Source organism: Macrobrachium nipponense, chromosome 39 (assembly GCF_015104395.2).
Source record: "Macrobrachium nipponense isolate FS-2020 chromosome 39, ASM1510439v2, whole genome shotgun sequence".
NCBI lineage: Eukaryota > Metazoa > Arthropoda > Malacostraca > Decapoda > Palaemonidae > Macrobrachium > Macrobrachium nipponense.
The window spans coordinates 380,113-400,975 of record NC_061099.1 but is presented as its reverse complement, the minus strand read 5'-3'; the positions used below and the strand labels follow the sequence as shown (position 1 = coordinate 400,975).

The 20,863-nt window shown below is 34.2% G+C and overlaps 1 protein-coding gene and 2 non-coding genes across 7 annotated transcripts in view; 2 read left to right on the top strand and 1 right to left on the bottom strand.

Annotated features, from left to right (window-relative positions):
* LOC135209988 (Fanconi anemia group M protein homolog) overlaps positions 1-20,863 on the top strand; it is a 99,742-nt gene that overhangs the window by 51,644 nt on the left and 27,235 nt on the right. For 4 of the 5 annotated variants that reach the window (XM_064242712.1, XM_064242711.1, XM_064242715.1 and 1 more), the window contains exons 2-13: positions 12,311-12,522; positions 12,880-13,047; positions 13,756-13,928; positions 15,426-15,515; positions 15,958-16,104; positions 16,896-16,976; positions 17,199-17,361; positions 17,949-18,106; positions 18,957-19,103; positions 19,741-19,872; positions 20,462-20,525; positions 20,716-20,858. In XM_064242712.1, the coding sequence (XP_064098782.1) occupies positions 12,311-12,522; positions 12,880-13,047; positions 13,756-13,928; positions 15,426-15,515; positions 15,958-16,104; positions 16,896-16,976; positions 17,199-17,361; positions 17,949-18,106; positions 18,957-19,103; positions 19,741-19,872; positions 20,462-20,525; positions 20,716-20,858 (1,678 nt within the window). Of the gene's footprint in view, positions 1-10,916; positions 11,376-12,310; positions 12,523-12,879; positions 13,048-13,755; positions 13,929-15,425; positions 15,516-15,957; positions 16,105-16,895; positions 16,977-17,198; positions 17,362-17,948; positions 18,107-18,956; positions 19,104-19,740; positions 19,873-20,461; positions 20,526-20,715; positions 20,859-20,863 lie in introns of those variants that run through there. The other variant, XM_064242713.1, reaches the window with a different exon arrangement.
* On the top strand, positions 1,917-1,988 carry Trnaw-cca (transfer RNA tryptophan (anticodon CCA)). The gene has a single exon. It is a non-coding gene; the product is annotated as a tRNA-Trp (tRNA).
* Trnaq-cug (transfer RNA glutamine (anticodon CUG)) lies at positions 8,310-8,381 on the bottom strand. The gene has a single exon. It is a non-coding gene; the product is annotated as a tRNA-Gln (tRNA).

Genomic DNA, 20,863 nt, shown 5'->3' with positions numbered 1-20,863 from the left:
TTACCGAAAACAAGATCAGTGGCCATAGTAATGACAAGATTAGTCCTGAGTGAATCCGCATAATGGCAAAGGTCACAGGATTCACAAGAAGCGATGTAAGAAAGAATTGAGACAAAAATAAAGACAAGATAAGAAAGTGGGGGCGCAGTTGATTTGACTGTACAAGATACGAGAGTGGGTGTGTAGTTGATTTTTATGTGTACGTCGGGAAATTGTATCCCAAACAGATAATGTTCAACAAATGTATCTCAAAATATTTGAGAATTCTGGTTTATTCGGACTATTGATTTCATTTTTCGTTTGAGCAAGAATATTTTATTGATAAACAAATGCAGTACAAGACTTCAGTCTTTCCTTCTTATCTGACGTGCGTCTGAATATAGGCATGAGGTTTCCGGTGTCAGAGAGAGAGAGAGAGTTTCTTGGGGATTTGACAATAAGTTGGAAGAGTAGAAGACAAAATTCAATATTATTATTATTATATTATTATATATATATATATATATATATATATATATATATATATATATATATATATATATACATACATACACATACATACATACATACAACTACATACATACATACACATACACATATATCTCAAGTATAAAAGGCCCATTAAAACACTGGTTTAAAGCTAAGTACTATGTTTCGGTGGACTAATTCCCACCCTTATCACTACTTGATAAGGCATACTGTTTTAATGGGCTTTTTATACTTGAGACATATCCTGTTTTAACAGAAGAATTTCTTTACAGCACATATATATATAATATATGTATATATATATATATATATATATATATATACATATATATATATAATATATATATATATATCTATACGATATTAAATGACCTTAAAATCAACTCGCGGAAAGTACAAGCTCGAAGGGAGTCGCCCCGTGAGATCGCCATTTCATCGGTTTGCTTCGGAATTCTCCAACTGCTTTCCTTTTCCCGGATTTCTATCACTTTCCTCGTTTTCGAAAGTTACTCTGTGGTGCTGTGGTTGAGGCCCATCTCTTCTTTCCTTTTTCCATAAATGCAGGATTTGCGTTCGACTTTCAAGTGTTATCTGACAATTTACGGTAGATCATTGCTTTAGTTAACAAACTCTCTCTCTCTCTCTCTCTCTGCTCTCTCTCTCTCTCTCTCTCTCTCTCTCTCTCTCTCTCCTTTATTTATTCATTTATTTATTTATATATAGCCTATCAGTCAAGGGTCCGTATGAATCAGTCAAGGTTCCTTACGAATCATTCAAAGGTTCTTATGAATCATTCAGGGGTCCTTGCGAATCAGTAAAGGGTCCATTATGAATCAATCCAGGTCCTTATGAATCATCCAAGGTTCATTACAATTTATAGTTAAGGGCTCCTTTGCATTGATCAAGGGTCCTTATGAGTCAGTCGGTCGTCCTTATGGATCAACCAAGGCGTCCTTATGAATCAGCCAAGGTTCCTTATGAGTCTATCAAGGGTTCTGATAACTCAAAGGTCCATTTGAATCAGCCAGCTTACGGATCAATCAATGGTCCTTATGAATCATCCATGGATCTTAATGAATCAGTCAAGGGTCTTCACGAATCAGTCAAGAGTCCTTACGAATCACCCAAGGATCCATACGAATCAATCAAGGGGACCTTACGAACCATTCAAGTGTCCTTACGAACCCGTCAGATCAATCGAGTGAGGGTTACGAGTGATCGATTATATTCTTAAAACCATACAGTGTGGAAAGCTGGTAGCGTCTTCATCGTAAGCATCCTTCAAGCGTCTCGTATCGTCCTTTCAAGTCTCCCTAGCAGCGTCGATGGATGAAGGAGGATTATCCACTTATCCCGGAAGCTGTAGTTAACCGCCACTCGACGCCCAGATGTAGAAATTCATTACGGAGACCCTCCTCCGTCAAGTTGGCCTCGTGGCGCAATGGTAGCGCGTCTGACTCCAGATCAGAAGGCTGGGTGTTCGAGTCACTCCGGGGTCAAGGGATAAGGTCTCCCCTGCGGGAGATCGTTTTTGTATGACGTTCTAAGGTTTGTATGGAATCGTCAAACAAAATTACACCTGTAGTGTAATGCTGTGGTCGGGTTCATAAGAGGAAGTGTGGAAAGTTTAGAATAATTTCTGCCAAAACTTTTAAGTCCTCCAGAGAATAATTATGATTTATATTTATAAAAATACCCCGCAACATCCTTCTTAGACAATAGAGTCTCTCTCTCTCTCTCTCTCTCTCACACACACACACAGAATTCCTTCCATACCTGCTTTCATGTTTTAGATTAATTGGGATCCGCTTTCAGATTATTGATGAGATGTCGTAGAGGGTTGTTATACTATCTCATTTGTGCTTTTTGTCGATTGTCCTTTCTTAATATTTGTCCTGTCAACCGGAAATGGTGAATGTAGTGCCTCGATTCAAAGTAGTATAAATTTAGATTGTAACAATTGAGCAACAGAGTTGGCGGTATACATGATTCCATTTGATATTATAGGTTGCAGGAAAGTGCACCTCTTAGGACCGTTAATTACGGTACATCTACAAACGGCTTTCTTGATAGTAATATTGCGAAAAACATTTTTGTGTTAAGCTAATTCTTTCTTCATTTAAATCTTCAGCGTCTTCAGAGTCAACAGACTATACACCCAGGAGGGCTCCAGAGAGAAATATATGTACATTTACATAACTGTGGATTTGTTTCTCCATTTGAAGACTCGTGCTACTATGAGGATTTTTTAATAATAATAATAATAATAATAATAATAATAATAATAATAATAATAATAATAATAATCAACCATCTGATGTTCATGGACGACATCAAGCTGTATGGTAAGAGCATCAAGGAAATAGATACCCTAATCCAGACTGTAAGGATTGTATCTGGGGACATCAGGATGGAGTTTGGAATAGAAAAATGCGCCTTAGTCAACATACAAAAAGGCAAAGTAACGAGAACTGAAGGGATAAAGCTACCAGATGGGAGCAACATCAAACACATAGATGAGACAGGAGATACAAATACCTGGGAATAATGGAAGGAGGGGATATAAAACACCAAGAGATGAAGGACACGATCAAGGAAAGAATATATGCAGAGACTCAAGGCGATACTCAAGTCAAAACTCAACTCCGGAAATATGATAAAAGCCATAACACATGGGCAGTGCCATTAATCAGATACAGCGCAGGAATAGTGGAATGGACGAAGGCAGAACTCCGCAGCATAGATCAGGAAAACCAGGAAACATATGACAATAACAAAGCACTACACCCAAGAGCAAATACGGACAGACTATACATACCGACGAAAGGAAGGAGGGAGAGGACTACTAAGTATAGAGGACTGCGCCAACACCGAGAACAGAGCACTGAGGGCAATATCTGAAAACCAGTGAAGACGAGTGGCTAAAGAGTGCATGGGAAGAAGGACTAATAAAAGTAAACGAAGACCCACAAATATACAGAGACAGGAGAATGACAGACAGAACAGAGGACTGGCACAACAAACCAATGCACCGGACAATACATGAGACAGACTAAAGAACTAGCCAGCGATGACACATGGCAATGGCTACAGAGGGGAGAGCTCAAGAAGGAAACTGAAGGAATGATAACAGCGGCAAACAAGATCAGGCCCTAAGAACCAGATATGTTCAAAGAACGATAGATGGAAATAACATCTCTCCCATATTGTATGGAAGTGCAATACGAAAAATGAAACCATAAACCACATAGCAAGCGAATGCCCGGCACTTGCACAGAACCAGTACAAAAAGAGGCATGATTCAGTGGCAAAAGCCCTCCACTGGAGCCTGTGCAAGAAACATCAGCTACCTTGCAGTAATAAGTGGTACGAGCACCAACCTGAGGGAGTGATAGAAACGATCAGGCAAAAATCCTCTGGGACTATGGTATCAGGACGGATAGGGTGATACTGCAAACAGACCAGAACGTGACGTTGATTGACAAAGTCAAGAAGAAAGTATCACTCATTGATGTCGCAATACCATGGGACACCAGAGTTGAAGAGAAAGAGAGGGAAAAAATGGATAAGTATCAAGATCTGAAAATAGAAATAAGAAGGATATGGGATATGCCAGTGGAAATCGTACCCATAATCATAGGAGCACTAGGCACGATCCCAAGATCCCTGAAAAGGAATCTAGTAAAAAACTAGAGGCTGGAAAGTTAGCTTCCGTGGCCGTCATGCAGAAGAGGGGGTGTGATCCTAGAAACGGCACACATAGTAAGAAAAGATGGACTCCTAAGGAGGCAGGATGCAACCCGGAACCCCACACTATAAATACCACCCAGTCGAATTGGAGAACTGTGATAGAGCAAAAAAAAAAAAAAAAAAAAAAAAAATAATAATAATAATAATAATAGTAAATCTCTTTCACAGTTAGGTTTTTTTTTTTTTTTTTTTTTTTTTTTTTTTTTTTTTTTTTTTTTTTTTTTTTTTTTTTTTTTTTTGTTTTTTTTTTTTTTTTTTTTTTTTTTTTTTTTTTTTTTTTTTTTTTTTTTTTTTTTTTTTTTTTTTTTTTTTTTTTTTTTTTTTTTTTTCTTTTTTTTTTGAATTGTATGACCTGCAGAAGAGGAAATAATGATTCGTATATGGAGCAAAGTGTCTTAGTGGTGTTTCATCAATGACGTGAACTTTTGAAAGTTCTGGAATGGATACTAATGATACGATGCTCCAGCAGTTAGCTGAGCTGTGACCAGGTAGGGACACTGACACTAAAACTTGATGCTGTTGATGTAGCATCTTCATGTGACGTTTGTAAATCAGTAGGGAAGATATTTGAATTAACCTGATTGACGTATTTGCGTTTTTGAAGCTTGGAGAGAGAGAGAGAGAGAGAGAAAAAAAAGATCGCCTGTAGTTACAAAAATCAAAATTTTTCCTAGGAATTGTGCAGAAAATTCTTGCACATTTTTAATCCTACAAATATATTTCAAATTTACGTGGAAGGGGCTTCTTTGTTATCTGCATGATATTCTCCTTAACTTGCATACCTTCCTTCCTTATTCTTTCAGTTGTTAGATTGCAGGTTGCCATGTAAGTGATTGTCATACAGGAAGCAGTAATGTCTTGCCTCCTACGACCTGTTCCTCAGGAGATTACATATTTATTTGAGACAATTTTCCCACTACTTTCTATAATATAAGAATTCATGTTGGCTGTCTATTAAACACTGCAATACACTGACATTTTCTTGAAGAATTTCAAGTCCTTGGAAGTGTAGGGCCAAAGGACTTTTGAAGTTGCATTGCAACTCTTGTGTCATCCTTGAAGTTTATGAAGTTGTCTTCGTTTAGATCAATGGTTCTCAAAAGATTTTCGTGAGCGACCGTATTTGGAACATTTCAATCCTTCGCGACCTAGAGTATGGTAAAGAGAAAGAACGTGACTGTGATATGTATATTACACTTTTTGGGGGGGAAATGTTAAGTAATACAGCTTTTCCTTTTCTCAAAGTAATTTGAGGTTAAAAAATTCAATTAAGTAACTAAAATACACTGAAAGTGTTATCATTTAACCGTGTCCCTGCGACCTGTCAAAATTGATCTCGCAGACCCATAGTTTGAGAAGCACTGGCTTAGATTATACACTTTCCCGTACGTAGTGTCAAACAGAAGCAAGAGTTCACTATTTAAATTTTCACCATTCATTAATGAATGCGGTGTAGGTTTCGGGAAATACCCCAGTGTTTTTAAGTCTTTCAGATAAACACTATTCGATTATAGGCATTGTCACAAGTTAATCTATTGTATGCACTGTATGTTGGAAAACTGCTTTTATTACTTGAGTTGTCGTGTGGTGTTCTGTTCTATCAGTAAGTAATGCTTTACAGTTATGATTTATAACCATGTACATCACGGGTTCCCCACCTGGGGTGCATGTTGATAACCATATAGATCAGGGGTTCCTCCACCTGGGGCGCATGTTTATAACCATATAGATCAGGGGTTCCCCATCTGGAGTCATGTTTATAACCTATAGATCAGGGTTCCCCATCTGGAGTGCATGTTTATAACCATATAGATCAGGGGTTCCCCATCTGGAGTGCATGTTTATAACCATATAGATCAGGGGTTCCCCCACCTGTGGCGCATGTTTATAACCATATAGATCAGGGGTTCCCCATCTGGAGTGCATGTTTATAACCATATAGATCAGGGGTTCCTCCACCTGGGGCGCATGTTTATAACCATATACGTAGGTCGGGGGTTCCCAACCTGGAGTAAATGTACCCCTATTGGTACATTAAATTTTGTACTCTTCAGGGCGCACGTTGGATCTGAGAGATTGCAAATGTGTTTTTTTATTTCCTTATTACCATTAATATTCTTATGCAGTCTACAAAAACAGATTTCATAATAAAATTATATTACAATATCAGTTTCATTGTTTTTATTTTCCATCCTCAATTTTTAGGGGTACACAGAATTCTATAAAAATGCCCGAGGGGTACAGAAGAACGGCGAGGTTGGGCACCCTTGGTATATAGATGTTGACACAAACATGCAGATTTATTGATACTCCAGACCTTTGATTTTGGCTTCGGTATTCTGAATAAATCGTGACTTGGCTGTCATATGTGAAATATAGATTTATTTCTCAATACTGATAGAATGATATATTACTAAGTGCTTGCTTACACACATTTAATCATCTTTCATCTCCCCTCGTCGGTGGGATGAAGGGTTCTATAGAGTTATTCTGTCGTCTCTTACTAAGGATTTTGTTGCACTGCACCAATTTGTAATATATATATATATATATATATATATTATATATATATATATGATTATATATATATATATTATATATTTATATAATATATATATATATATATATATATATATATATATATATTGATATATATATATATATATATATAGATATATATATATATGTATATATATATAATATATATATATATATATATAGATATATATATAGTATATATAATCTATATATATATATATATATATATATATATATATTATATATATATACATATATATATATATATATATATGATATATATACAATATATGTATATATATATATATATATATATATATATATATAATATAAATAAATTTTTTGTTAATCAGTGTATAAATTCCTGTAAAAATCAAAGTATGTGATCAATAGAAGTTGCTTTAACAAAGGTCCAGCTTGCAAAACCTTACAACTGTGTTGATTGTATTTCCCTAAGTTCTTCGTGGAATTGACTGGCGAACTGGCTATTGTGGTTTATTGTCTTGGTGAATCTTTGGAAGTATATAATTACTCAACTGGTTCGTAATTCTTCTAATTGGTTTCTCTTTACGCTAATTCTAGCCACTGGCAGAGTATTCAAAACTTTATTTAATTTTTCTTTTTCTGAAGCTTCTTGAATTCAAGTCGAATGTCATCAGTATGGCCTCTGTAAGAACAGGGTCTCTCACCTGTGCTACTAATGGTTCTGCACCTTTTCAGCAAGACTTCAAAGAATCCCATTATGTTGATTTTGACATCTTTAGAACATTGAACAGTATGGCATAGTTTTTTTTTTGTTGACCTTCGTAAACATATCCTTGATTTTTATCAAGTAGTTGTATACGTATGTTGTTTATGGTTCATATTTGCTCCTCTCGGGAGTTTAGTAACGTTTCTCAAGGTTTAGTTTTACACGTTCAAATTTTCATCTGAGAAGATGTTGAATTATTTCAAATGTCACCACCTTATTAACTTATTTGCGAGTGATTCGGCAAATGTTGATCATTTACCTTTGGATTGCTCTATTACTCGTCACTTCCGCTTTTGGGAGCTTATCTGAAATGGTAATCCCAAAGCAATGCTTTCTTTTAGATAACTTCTGTCTACTTTCCTATAAAAATGTTGTGGGGTGTCAGGCTATCTCGGATAGATTACCATTTAAAAATTCTATTATCTTACTTTTTAAGCAGGTGTTTTTTATCTTATCAGTTCTTTTTTATGTACCAGTTATCTATTTGCAAGCCTTATCTGATATACGTGCCTTAACCAGATCTATATACAGGCTTTTATATGCTATTCATGCTTTAATGTAGCTAATCTATTTACGCGACTTATCTGATATGCATGCCTTATCTAGTTGTGAGCTAATGCTTTCTCTTCTTTAGAATGCTTCTCTGAATCTTTTGATTAAGTCAAGAGAGCTTAATGAACCTTTTGAATAACAGCGGCTGTGACTCGAACGCTTAACAAGAGCTTAAAAAAAATTGAAATGGCTTCCCCAAAATTATGACCAGGCGAAAAATGAGGACACAAGGTCCCACCGAGATTCGAACTCGGATTGCTGGATTCAGAGTCCAGAGTGCTAACCATTACACCATGGGACCGCTATACGACGAGGGAAATCCCCAAATTGTTATTGTTTATTAGTTGGGGGGAATAAACTTATATATTTTAATTTTTTTTAATGAGTAAACTAGAGGGGCTGGTTACTTACATGTTGCAGATCGATTGGTGTATACTACATTTCATTCTGTTGCTGATGGCATGTTGAATAAAATAGACGATGTCGAATTGTATAGATTGTAGCCATAGCATTCATGTTTACTGAATAATCAGAGCCAGAGGTCATATATAAAACGAAATTTCATTGCAGAAGATTTTGGTGTGTGCCACTATTCAGGCCTCAATGACTACTGTCTCCATAGGTGGCTTGCACAGAACAGGTGCAAAGCACTCGATCATTACATGGAGACCTACAATAGATACGATCCCCTGGATCGTATATAATCAGCTTTTACTTTTTTTCTTCTTTTTATAGCGCCCTGAAGTGTACGTACCATTCCCCCTGATACTTGTACTCTACCGTTATTGAGATTTTACCCCTTTTCAATTATGTATCAGTCCGCTAGAGGATGTCTTAGATATAAAGACGAAACTATGTCAGGATTTATACTATATCTTCTACCATTTTCCATGTGGTATATCTAGATATATTCATCACGTGTCACTGATTTTAGGCACACATTATATATATATATATATAATATATATATATATATATGTATAATAATATAAGATATATATATTATATATATATATTATATATATATATATATATATAATTTTTTTTTATTTTATATAATATATATATTATATATGTTTATATAGTATATATATAAATATATAATTATATATAATATTATATATATATAATACATATATATATATATATATATATATATATATTTTCATATATATATATATATATATATATATATATATATATATATATATATATATATATATATATATATATATATATCGAGTTCAGATTGATAGAGGATAGTCACTCTCTTATTCAACAGTGTAATCTTTTCTCTTTATATTACTCATTGATTTTATCTTCAATTTCCGTTTTTCACTGAAGGGATGCACATTAAATACACCAGTAGAATTATATAAATATATATATAGTAAATATGAGTACCCAACATAAACATATTTAAATAGGCATCGCAGTATCATAATACGTGAACCAGAATTTAGTAGATATATTACTAAACAAGAAGTGTACTCAACCTTAGATACCACTTAGTCCTAAATATAATCTGCAGCCAAATTTACCAACATAACATCAACGCAGTATTAATTAAAGCCCAGTGAGGCCCATAACGAACTCGATCTGTCCACGGATACCACACCAAGGTTGGACAAAATAAGAAATGAAAAATTCTTATCCAATACAATGCCAAAGAAAGTAACTCACGCCTCGTTCAAAGTAACTTAATTCATACGGCCTCAACTTCTTCCGTGCTCCATAGAGCTAGTGTTACTGGAGTTTTCAGATTTCGTATTTTACAAAACACAATCACATACATCGTCACATGACCTCATTTATTAAATAATTTAGAAATTATATGTATATATGTATAATAAGAAAGGCATGCATCATAAAATTATTTCATTCAAAAACTAAAAAAATAACTCTTAAATAGCTGCACTTATGCTGCATTGATAACGGAAAATTTTTTTATACGAATTTCCTGTTCGGATCATGGGCGTAACCAGGTTTGGGGACCACTCTTTCTTTACCTCTCATCGTCATCATCATCGCCTCCAGCGCTGCACGACGCAAAGGGCCTTTGTGGAAATCTGCTACGCAAGTCTTTCCTGTATTTATCTTGCACAAATCTCAACTAATTTCACATAGTTTTCATTCAAGTAAATCTGGGAAGAGATGTTGAAAAAGGTAACAGTGGACTTACAAGATAAAGAAAGGAAATTGTACAAACCAGTAATCAAATGTATATTTCAAAGGTAAACCTGAATACAGGACAAGTAAATGACTTGGGAATAAAAGGCCAAGCCTAATGATAAGTGGAAACAAGAGATAGACAAGGCGTGATCAGACTTCCAACTAACTTGGGCCGCGTGCTAAAATCTACGGTCAAATAGACCGTTGTTGCACCAACGAAAATTGAAATAATACGCTATATTCCATTAGAAATAATTGTTCTGTACTGTTTAACATGTATATCATTTATTTTTTTCATTTACATTCTAACAAATAAATCATAAATATCCTATCCTTGAATTCCTGTATCTTCAACTCAACGCGAATCGCCTTTTTCAGACCTTTTTAGGAGTTTCCATAGGACTTGCCTGGCCTCCCCCCCCTCCCCACAAAAACAACAAAATAGTTTGTAGGCTTACTTCCCGACTAAGCGATAGTAGAAATGTATTGAAATATACAAGAAATGGAAAGGAAAAACTAAAGAACAGACATGCGACACCACTTTTGCTCCCGTATTTTTGTTTTCAGAGTAAGATTAAATTCACAGAAACTTAATATTTATATGAAAATGTAGATTATTTTAATTGGTCTTCTTGTGAGTACATCAGCCTTATGACGAGGGCAGAAATGAAGTATATGGAAAAGTTGTGTCCAGTGAATGCAGTATTGAAAAGACAAGACAAATCTTTTATGGAATGTGGAGAAAAAGACGAAAGAAAACAAAAGACAAATATGACACTGAGGCGCCGTTGTAAAGGCTAAGCTTTAACTTTGAAGAAGAACCTGTCTCCAAGTCCAATCTCGTTCTCAAATTCCCGATTTTGTAAACAAAGCTTTTGAAACAAGCTGGGTCAAGCATGAAAAGACCCATTTTAGCGTTTCATTACGTTTTCGGAAATCTCATACAACGGAAAATGTGAAATTGGTTCAGAAAATCGAGAAAGAACACCAAAAGCCAATGCAATTATATCAAGATGAATACCAACAGCGAAAGTGCCTCTTCTGTCAACTTTACCCTTGACCCTTTTGATGAATTAGACGAGGATGATGATATCTTGGCACAAGCGTATGATGAAAGTATACGGTAAAGATTTTTATACATTTTTTAAAATGTTTTACTAAAAGCATTTGCGATTTGCCTTGACTATAGGTAAGTCTTACTCTGGGTAAAATTCATAGGTTAAGTTTGCACATCAGTGTAGGCGGTATAGGTAGGTACCTAGGTAGTATGCCAGAGAAATGGTTTTATTCTTTTGTTTCGTTGATGTTTCGAACGATCCTGCTATTAATTTATTTGCAACCCTCAAACTATGAATTTCAAGCAGAAAATAAAGGCAGAAGGTCACTAGAAGTGTGCATTAGGCCTATTTCTGCATTCTGGTTAAAAAAAAATTATTTAAACAAAGATGCCTTCTAACCTAACCTAACCTTCCTTCCCTTGAACTAACTTATCCCAGGGCACTGTGGCCTGATCTGGCCAGAGGACCCCACTCAGCATGACAATGTGTGTAGCACTAGTGTGCACAACTGTAAAAAACTAGGGCCTATTTGGTAAAACTGATTACTAGGTAGGTACTACTAGGTACTAGGTACTTCAGCCTACCTAATGCCTGCCAGGTGCTGCCCAAAATATTTGCTTCCTTTTATTTTTGTTAGCCTATTTCGTTTACTTGTGATATTCACAATTTTTATTTATATATTTAGGTCCTCAGAAGGCTTTTACTTAACACTGTGCCCAATTTGCATGTAGTAAACTGGTAGTTACTGAACTGGAGGGATGTAGTAGTACTAGTCTTCAGGTTCACCAACCATTTAACAATGGTAGGATACTTGCTTATCCAGCCTGCCCTAACTTTGGGCACTGGATCCTGCACTGTACATATTTCTCTGGTTAAGGTCACTTTCATTTACTGTATTAACTGAGTAGACACTGTGATATAATGTAAATAAGTACTACTATTTTCTTTTGAGATTTTCAATACATTTCAAGTATTTTTTTTTTCTCTGCTTGATCAACAGGTTAGATACAAATGGTATGAATCCTGGCCCATCATATGTGAAACCAGCAAATCACCAGTCATTTGGAAACCGACCAGTTGAATCCACTTCAGGGTTTGACTATGAGTCTGGAAAGACTTGGATTTATCCTATGAATTATCCTCTACGTCAATATCAGTATGCAATCGTTGAACAAGCCCTATATAAGAATACCCTTGTCTCATTGCCAACAGGTTAGTTTTTATTTAGTTATTTATATATTTTTTAGTTAAACACAAGTCTGTTTCCTTATTAAAATGTAAGAGTATTTTCTGAGTAAATGTAAGGGTTGGCCTTTTTTTGATGTCATTTGAGTAATTTGTTTTAGGAAGCTCCCTGAATTTCAGTGATTTATGAGAATGATGTGTATGTGGCTATAGAAGACTTACTACGTATTGCATTTCTTATTGTAAAGCTGTCCTTGAAATTTCCAAAGGTTACTAATGTCAGCGATCAGAAACGAATAAGAATGATGAGAGCAATAACCTATAAATCCTCTAAAATGAATTGAAATATTGTGGAATTAATTAAAAGATTCTCTAAAATTACAGGTCTTGGCAAAACGTTTATTGCTGCTGTTGTTATGTATAATTTCTATCGCTGGTATCCACGCTGCAAAGTAGTTTTCATGGCACCAACCAAACCTTTAGTAGCTCAACAGGTAGAAGCATGTTTTAACGTTGTTGGAATACCTCAAGAAGATATATCTCAAATGACAGGTAAGTTGAACTTGGTTTTGGCAAATGGAAGTATATTATCATGTAAAGTATACCATTTTGAATGATAAACTTTTGAAGCTTATAAAACCTTACTATTGTATGTCTTATATGTATATTGATCACGATTAGTAATTGTTACAGCTGTAAGTTACATGTAAATATAAATTTTTACCTTATTTTCTTCTCATTACATTTTACTACAATAAAAAATGAATTATTTATAAGTCCTAAGTGCAATACAAAGGCTGTTCTATGGTATGCATCAAAGGAATGATTGATGTTAGCTTTTAGCCTAAAATACTATGTAAAAATCATATATATATATATAGTATATATATATATATATATATATATATATATATGATATATATATATTGTATATATATATATGTATATATATATGTATATATATATATATATATATATATATATATATCATATATATATATATATATATTATATATATACAAATGCCTCTTAAAATCACTAAAAAGATATAAACTTTTTGAGAATAGATTATATAGTAGTAGGTTTTAGCTAAGAAAGATAAGTTAATCTATGGCAATGCTAGTTATGATGCATTTAAAGAAATTATAATTTGTAGCAAATGTTTAATTACTTTGTTATTTTGTTGAAGGGTAGGAGTTATTTTTATTTGGATTTTTCTGGTCAAATTCCAAGGAATTAGTTTTCATTATATATCACCAGGATCAATGGCCCCAGATGCACGAATACAAGAATGGAAAGAAAAGCGTCTCTTTTTTCTCACACCTCAAGTTCTTACGAATGACTTTGCTCGTGGGGCCTGTCCAGCTGAGCTGATTAAGTGCCTTGTCTTGGACGAAGCTCACCGTGCTCTTGGTAACCATGCATATTGCCAGGTCAGTATTATTATTGTTATCCCTTAAGGGCCGGGCTAAAAAAAAGCATATGCACCACCCCAGGCCAGGGAAACTTTGAGGTCGGCCAATTTAAGAAAAAACACAACAATGGAAAAAGGAAGATATGCAAATGCACATGGTGTAAGGAAAAAAAATTCTAAGAATGTTGGGTCTTTTTTACAAGACAGTCCTAAATTTAACCAAGTTAGCTTGTTTTTTTTCTTTTAATAAATAATTTTATTTTATTTTGTAAAATTATAATTACAGCTCACACAATATCAAAACAGATAAGAACTAAAATCATTAACAAATTCTGAGTTCTTGTAAAATATTTACATCAATTTACTGACACTGAAGATGCAATAACTTTTTTTGGATTATACATGTCTTTTCTAATATTTCTTTGCACTTTTCTTTGCAAAATTACAATTATAACTGACATACTATCATAAAAAATAAGAACTAAAACCAACAACAACCCCTGGGGATATTTTTTTTAGCAAATATATAAAAAGACATCATGCTCCCCTGAAGTCAAGATTGCAACTAACTCTTGAGCAGCCTCATCGATGTTCTGAGCCAGTCTAAAGTTGCCATTACTGAATATATATGGGCAATAAAAGTACTACAGGCAGCCCCCGGTTATTGGGGGGGGGGTTCCATTCTGGGCAGGGTGCTGAGGAGCAAAAACTGCCATTAACCAAGACTCGGTGATTTATGGCGCCTTCGTTAGGTATGCTATGGTGCCACAAATCTATTATTGGCACCTTATGGCGCCGATAACCGAAACTTGCTGATTTTATGGCACTAGACAAGTGCTATAAGCTGGATTGCCATTAACTTAGTCCACCGTTAACTGGGGACTGCCCGTATTGGAACCTCTTTCCTACCCAATTCCTTCAAATCGATGGGGCGTAGTATTGATGCTCACCGTGAGTGAATCCATCCACCACCGAAACCTGCTGTTGCTACTCATATGATGGTATCTGTCCATTAAAGGTTAATGTAAGGTGTGTGACCCCTTCTCTTCTACCTAACCATGTGCATACCCCAATTTTGTGGATGGACAATGTCAGTTGACAGCAATTCTTTTGGATTGACCATCTTACTCATTTCACATGTATTGCACCACCCACCTTTGATCCTCATGCATGAATCAACTGTCTGTGCAGCCCTTGTCAACAGCATTTAGGGGAGATTGAGATTGTTGAAGGAGGTTTTGCACCTGTGATCTTGACCTTACAATCCAAACATACCAATCATATTTAAGATATTAGTCCACATCAAAGAATTCCTCAGTGCTTAGAAGCTATGGTAGTTTCATTTGTCCTTCTTCCTTCATGCTGATGAATTGTAAACACATGCTATTTTTTTTTACATTTTTTAAAACTAGACCTTTTTAAACATTATCTCATGTGTTATGTTGTAAAATCAAGTAAATCTACGTATGACTAATTGCTGCATACATTTAGGTTTTATTAAAAAATTTTGTTTCAGGTCATGAGAGAACTTAGGGAGCGCCGTTGTGAATTTCGTGTTTTAGCCTTGAGTGCGACTCCAGGATCTGATATAGCTGCTGTCAAGCAGGTAATAATACGTATCTCTCTCTCTCTCTCTCTCTCTCTCTTTTATTGGATTTTGATGTTTAAGCCTAATTTCCTAATTTCAGTGAGACTAGATAAATGACAAAGGAATAGTGAAATGACTCTTTTAATGCTTTTAAAGACAAAAAAACAAGAAGTAAAAAATGCCAAAGATTAATTGAGTTTTCTGTACAGTTGCTACAGTATATAACCAAAGTCACTGAAAATGGATCTAACTTTCGTTGGTCTCAGATAATGCTGTATGAGCCATGGCCCATGAAACTTTAACTACGACCCAGTGTTATTTACATTAAATAAGTACATGATTAGGTTAATTGTTATTTAGAGTTTAAAGATGAACTTAAGTTGTTTTATCAGTATTCTGTAAGTTAAACTTTAGTTGGTTTATTAGTAATCTGCTTTAAAGATAATTTGTATTTTTTCAGGTGCTGACTAACCTCCTCATATCACACATTGAACTCCGAAGTGAGGATAGCCCTGATATTACACCATATTCGCATCATCGAAATATTGAAAAGATCGTGGTTCCTTTGGGTGAGGAGCTCACAAATACCAAGAATAGGTTTCTTAATGTAAGTGTTTGTATTGATGCATTATTCTCTAGTTTTCAGTTCTTTTTATATAATTATAATGAAGGCCATTTTCTTGTACTCTATATATATATATATATATATCATATATATATATATATATATATATATATATATATATATATATATATATACATATATATATACTACATTACATACATAACATACATTAACCATACTTCATAAGACATACATACAACATACATACATACATACATACTATACATACATACATACATACATACATACATACATACATACTACATATTCAGTGCAGCAGTTTAAATACAGGTTTTGTTATTATGAGATGATATTAATCCTTGAAATTTTGATTTGAATTCATTGATTTGGACAAACCAATAGAAAGTTATATCCGTATCAGTGAAATTGATAATTTTAGAATTATCAGTACATATACTGTATTATGATAACTTGCAATCGGCAGATCAGAGGCCTGGCAAGCTCCCACAGAATAGAATACATACCTATACCACAGTCATTGTTGGAATCTTAAAAGTCAAGAACCTAGTACCAGTGCCCCTATGTTTTGTGTGTCCCATCTGTGTGCTTAGTCTAAAGAGATATAATTGATATTCAAATGTGTTGTTCTGTTTATTATAATACTTTTTTTATTGTTATGCATCTTATGAAAATCATTTTGATGAAAGTATGTAATACATAGGTATTATTGCCCATTTACTTGAGAATCCCAATTTTAATAGAATAACGGGATGCACTACTATGAGTTTCAGTATCAGCTCGTATTATTTCAGATACTTCGTGTGTATGTTGACAGACTTCTGGAATTAAGAGTGTTGTTTACCAAAGATGCAACAACACTCAGTAAATTTCAGGTAAGACAGGAAAAGCTAAGACCTTTACTGCTTGCATTTAAAGATAGGTTTTTCATTTGTAGTAATTAAAAAAAAGTTGAAATTTTTACCAGATGGGATCTTCCATTTATAGAGATGGTTCAGAACTTGAGTTGTTTTTTGCTTTGTAAGAATTATGAAGTTTAATATATAGCCTAAGATCCCTAGGAAAACCTGTTTTGATATTTATGTTTACCTTCTCAGCTTCTTCAAGCTCGTGATGCATTTCGTCAGAACCCACCAGAAAATTTGCCCCGTCATAGATTTGGAGCAGTGGAGGGGTTGTTTGCCCTCTGTGTGACTCTCTATCACGCCTTTGACCTGATGCTTTTGCACGGAGCAAGGTCTTCATATAAGTTTTTGAAAGGTAATTATGAGCAGATTGTTATGTAGATAGTTAATATGTTATTGACATTTCAATATATAAAAAATGTCAAAATTACAATTGAGTAAGTATATCAGTATCAGAAATTTAAAGTTACACACTAAAAGTAATTTGGTACTTGCTTTAGAAATCAGATAGAAAATAACTGGACAAATTTTATGTCCTGTAATTAATCTTTCAAAATTGCACATTATCATGTTATTTTTGAAAAACTTATAAAGTCAAAATAATGTGTTGAAGTTAACTGTAGACAGAAATGTATGTACTTTTTGTAGATTAATACTTGTACAAAAACTTAACAGATTTATGTATTCTTTTTTGAATAAGCGTTGGGAAGCGATTGTATAACCTTATGTTAAGTAGATCAGTGCACTTGCAGAAGAAATGAGTTGACAAAATCCTGTTATGTCAACTAATTTCTTTTTTGAAAGTTATTATGAGTTCCAGTTTTCTTTGTGGAATCAAGAGTTGGTTTGTTCTAAAATGAAGGATCTCTTGAAATGTTGTTCATTTGGCTTTCAAATATACCTTTAAGCAGGTTGTCTTCAAAGCCAGGGTTTTATTCACAGGTACATTAGGAGGTGACAAAGGCAAAAGTTTTGCAAGAGCAGAACTTCTTCGTAATGACGTGTTCAGACGATTAATGGATGACTTGTCCAAGAAGTTTGAAGTTGACACAAACCAGTCAAAGGAAGCATCCATGAACTCTTCAAGTGTCTTTCCCCAGGTTTGTATATTATAGTTCATCATTTTAATTTTTAATTTGAATCTTCACATCCATAGGCATCATGGTGAATTTAAGGGTTCTGTATTGGGCCGGATCATAAGACTAAACTTGCTAGATTAGATTCAGAAAAAAGGCATAATTAGTTTCTCATTGCTTTGCTTATTTTCAAATGCAAAAGCTAAAATGGTTGCATCTCTGTGGGACCAAATAACAACCTAGATTCAGTTGCTGTTCTAGTTTATATTCCTGTGCAGAAAACAATTTGCTTCATAAATTTGTTATATGCATTGTTGATTGTGACAGGTATTCAACCCACTTTACACTTAAACACTTGTGCGTATCTCTGTAATTTGATATTCTATATATATTTCAAGTTCTATTAATTAAAGAAAATAATCCTCTGGTAGAGGAAGATTCCATTCAGTATTTATAAGGAATATGGCAATGGTTGTAATTACAAAAATTCACACAAAAAAGACTAAACCATTTGTATAGTTTGTTCCAGACAAACGTCTTTACTTGAAAGTTACATTAAAAGTCTGTGAATTTAAAAAGGTTTTATAGGTTTATAAATGCAAGAGGGGATCCAACTAAAAATATCCCCTCTCTCCCATAAACACCTGAATAATTTTGAATGTGTAATGGAATGTACATACTAAATTCTGTTATGAAAGAAATTTCCTTGTAAAATGGGTGCATATTGGAGGTGTGTCTGATAGGCAGTTCCATGCAGTATTGTACTCTTAAGGAATTGTTTTGGGCAAAATCATGTATGCTCACTATGTAGAATATTTATTTTAGAAACATTTCAGTGACTATTTTTTTTATTTTTTATTTTTTGATACCTTAGACTTCTAGTACCAGCCCCATGAAAAACACTAAGGAGTCTTACATGATGAGTCACCCCAAGATGTCTCATTTGTGTGATCTAGTTGTGGACCATCATCAGAAGTTTGCTAGTGAGGGGAAATCAACACGCATCATGATTTTTTCACAGGTATAGTTTCATAAAGACAAGTTTTTCCCTTTTTGTATTAAAATGTTTTGAACTCTAGTTTTGTATGGAGAGAATCTAACTCAGATTCTATCTCACTGAACTCCTTTGGTTCAAAATAGATAATAATTTCACTTATTCATTTGCTTAGATCCTCAAAGCACCAGTAGATAGATTACCAAACTCACTTTTTTTCATTATTGCAAGTGGGCTTCTTCTTCTTTTGTTTTGCATATTCTTTGGTAGTATTTCCTTCATTGCTTCTCATGCCTCAGTTAAAAATACATCTTTCATAAAGTGAGACCACCTGGGAACAGGTAGTCAAAAACCTCTGGGTGGACATGTTCCTCTGAGAGTGGTTTGTTTTAAATGTTCTTGTCTATCTTTTGTGAAGCATCATTGGTTTTTGAAAGAATGAACCATATAGTTTTTTGTATCTTATGAATATTGACACTGATATTTTTTTTAAGGATAAGGACTGATGTAAGTGGCAGATCATCTTCCTTTTAACTCTTAGTGTGCATGAAACCTTATTGAAATAGATTTTTCCTTATATAGGAAGCTACGGAAGCATTTTGAATATTTAGTGTTGATTGTTTTTCACATAATTTTCCCAATAAGGTAAAATTCTTTTTTACAGTATCGAGACAGTGTGCTGGAGATTACAGAAATGCTGCATCATCATGAGCCACTAGTGAAAGCCATGAGCTTTGTTGGTCAGGGTACTGTTGCGCGTGGCTCTCGTGGTATATCTCAGAAGGAGCAGTTACGGGTAAATAACCACGTTTTTGTTTTCCTAGTTCCTTCCTATTATATATTCCACCAGAGGCTTCAGAAATAATAAGTTTTGTTGCAGTGTGTAAGAGCAAAATTTAAAAAAATATTGAGCAGATTGCTCAAAAAAATTATCTCACACATAAGAAGTAGCTGAAAGATTGTTTAGAAGCTGGGAAATAGATTGAGATCTCAAATTTTAAGTATGAGAAGATAATTTGGACATACTATAATGAGAGGAGCATTCAAGTAGAAAGTATGCAAAATATAAGGACAAACAAGGAAAGAGCTTGAATTTCCAACCCAGTGAAGCATAAAGAAAAAGCTAAAGTGGTTATGAATAATTGTTTGGTCTAACTTTTTCAAAGAGTAGATTTTAATTTTGATAATGCAACCATTGTTTTATGAAGCTGCATTTAAAGGAGCCAAGCTGTGTAGTAGTTGCTGTAAAATTTTTCATGTAATAGAGATTTCTGTTTGGTGTTTCCATTAAAGATTGATTGACAAGGATATGTTGAGCGTATGTGGTGTTGGAAAAATATCTGTTGGTATGATACACTCAAATATAATTTACCTTCGCATTTTAGGTAGTGAAGCAGTTCAAAGAAGGTGGTTTCAACACACTTGTGTCTACATGTGTTGGAGAAGAAGGTATTTTTCACAGTTTATTGTTTTGCAAATCCTACAAAGTATCAACTTTGTGAATTATTGCCATTTTTACAGTTTGTGCAATAGATTTTGGTATAATTATTTAGTGTATGTTAGTTAAGACAAACTCTCCATTTACATTGGTAAATTCTCTGTTTCCCTTGGTGAGATCTGTTTTGTTATTTTAATCAAGGGCTGGACATTGGAGATGTTGACTTGATCATATGTTATGATGCTCCCAAGTCTCCGATTCGTTTGGTACAAAGAATGGGTCGAACAGGGCGTAAGAGAGAGGGACGCATTGTTGTGCTTATAACAAAAGGAAAGGAAGAGCAGGTATT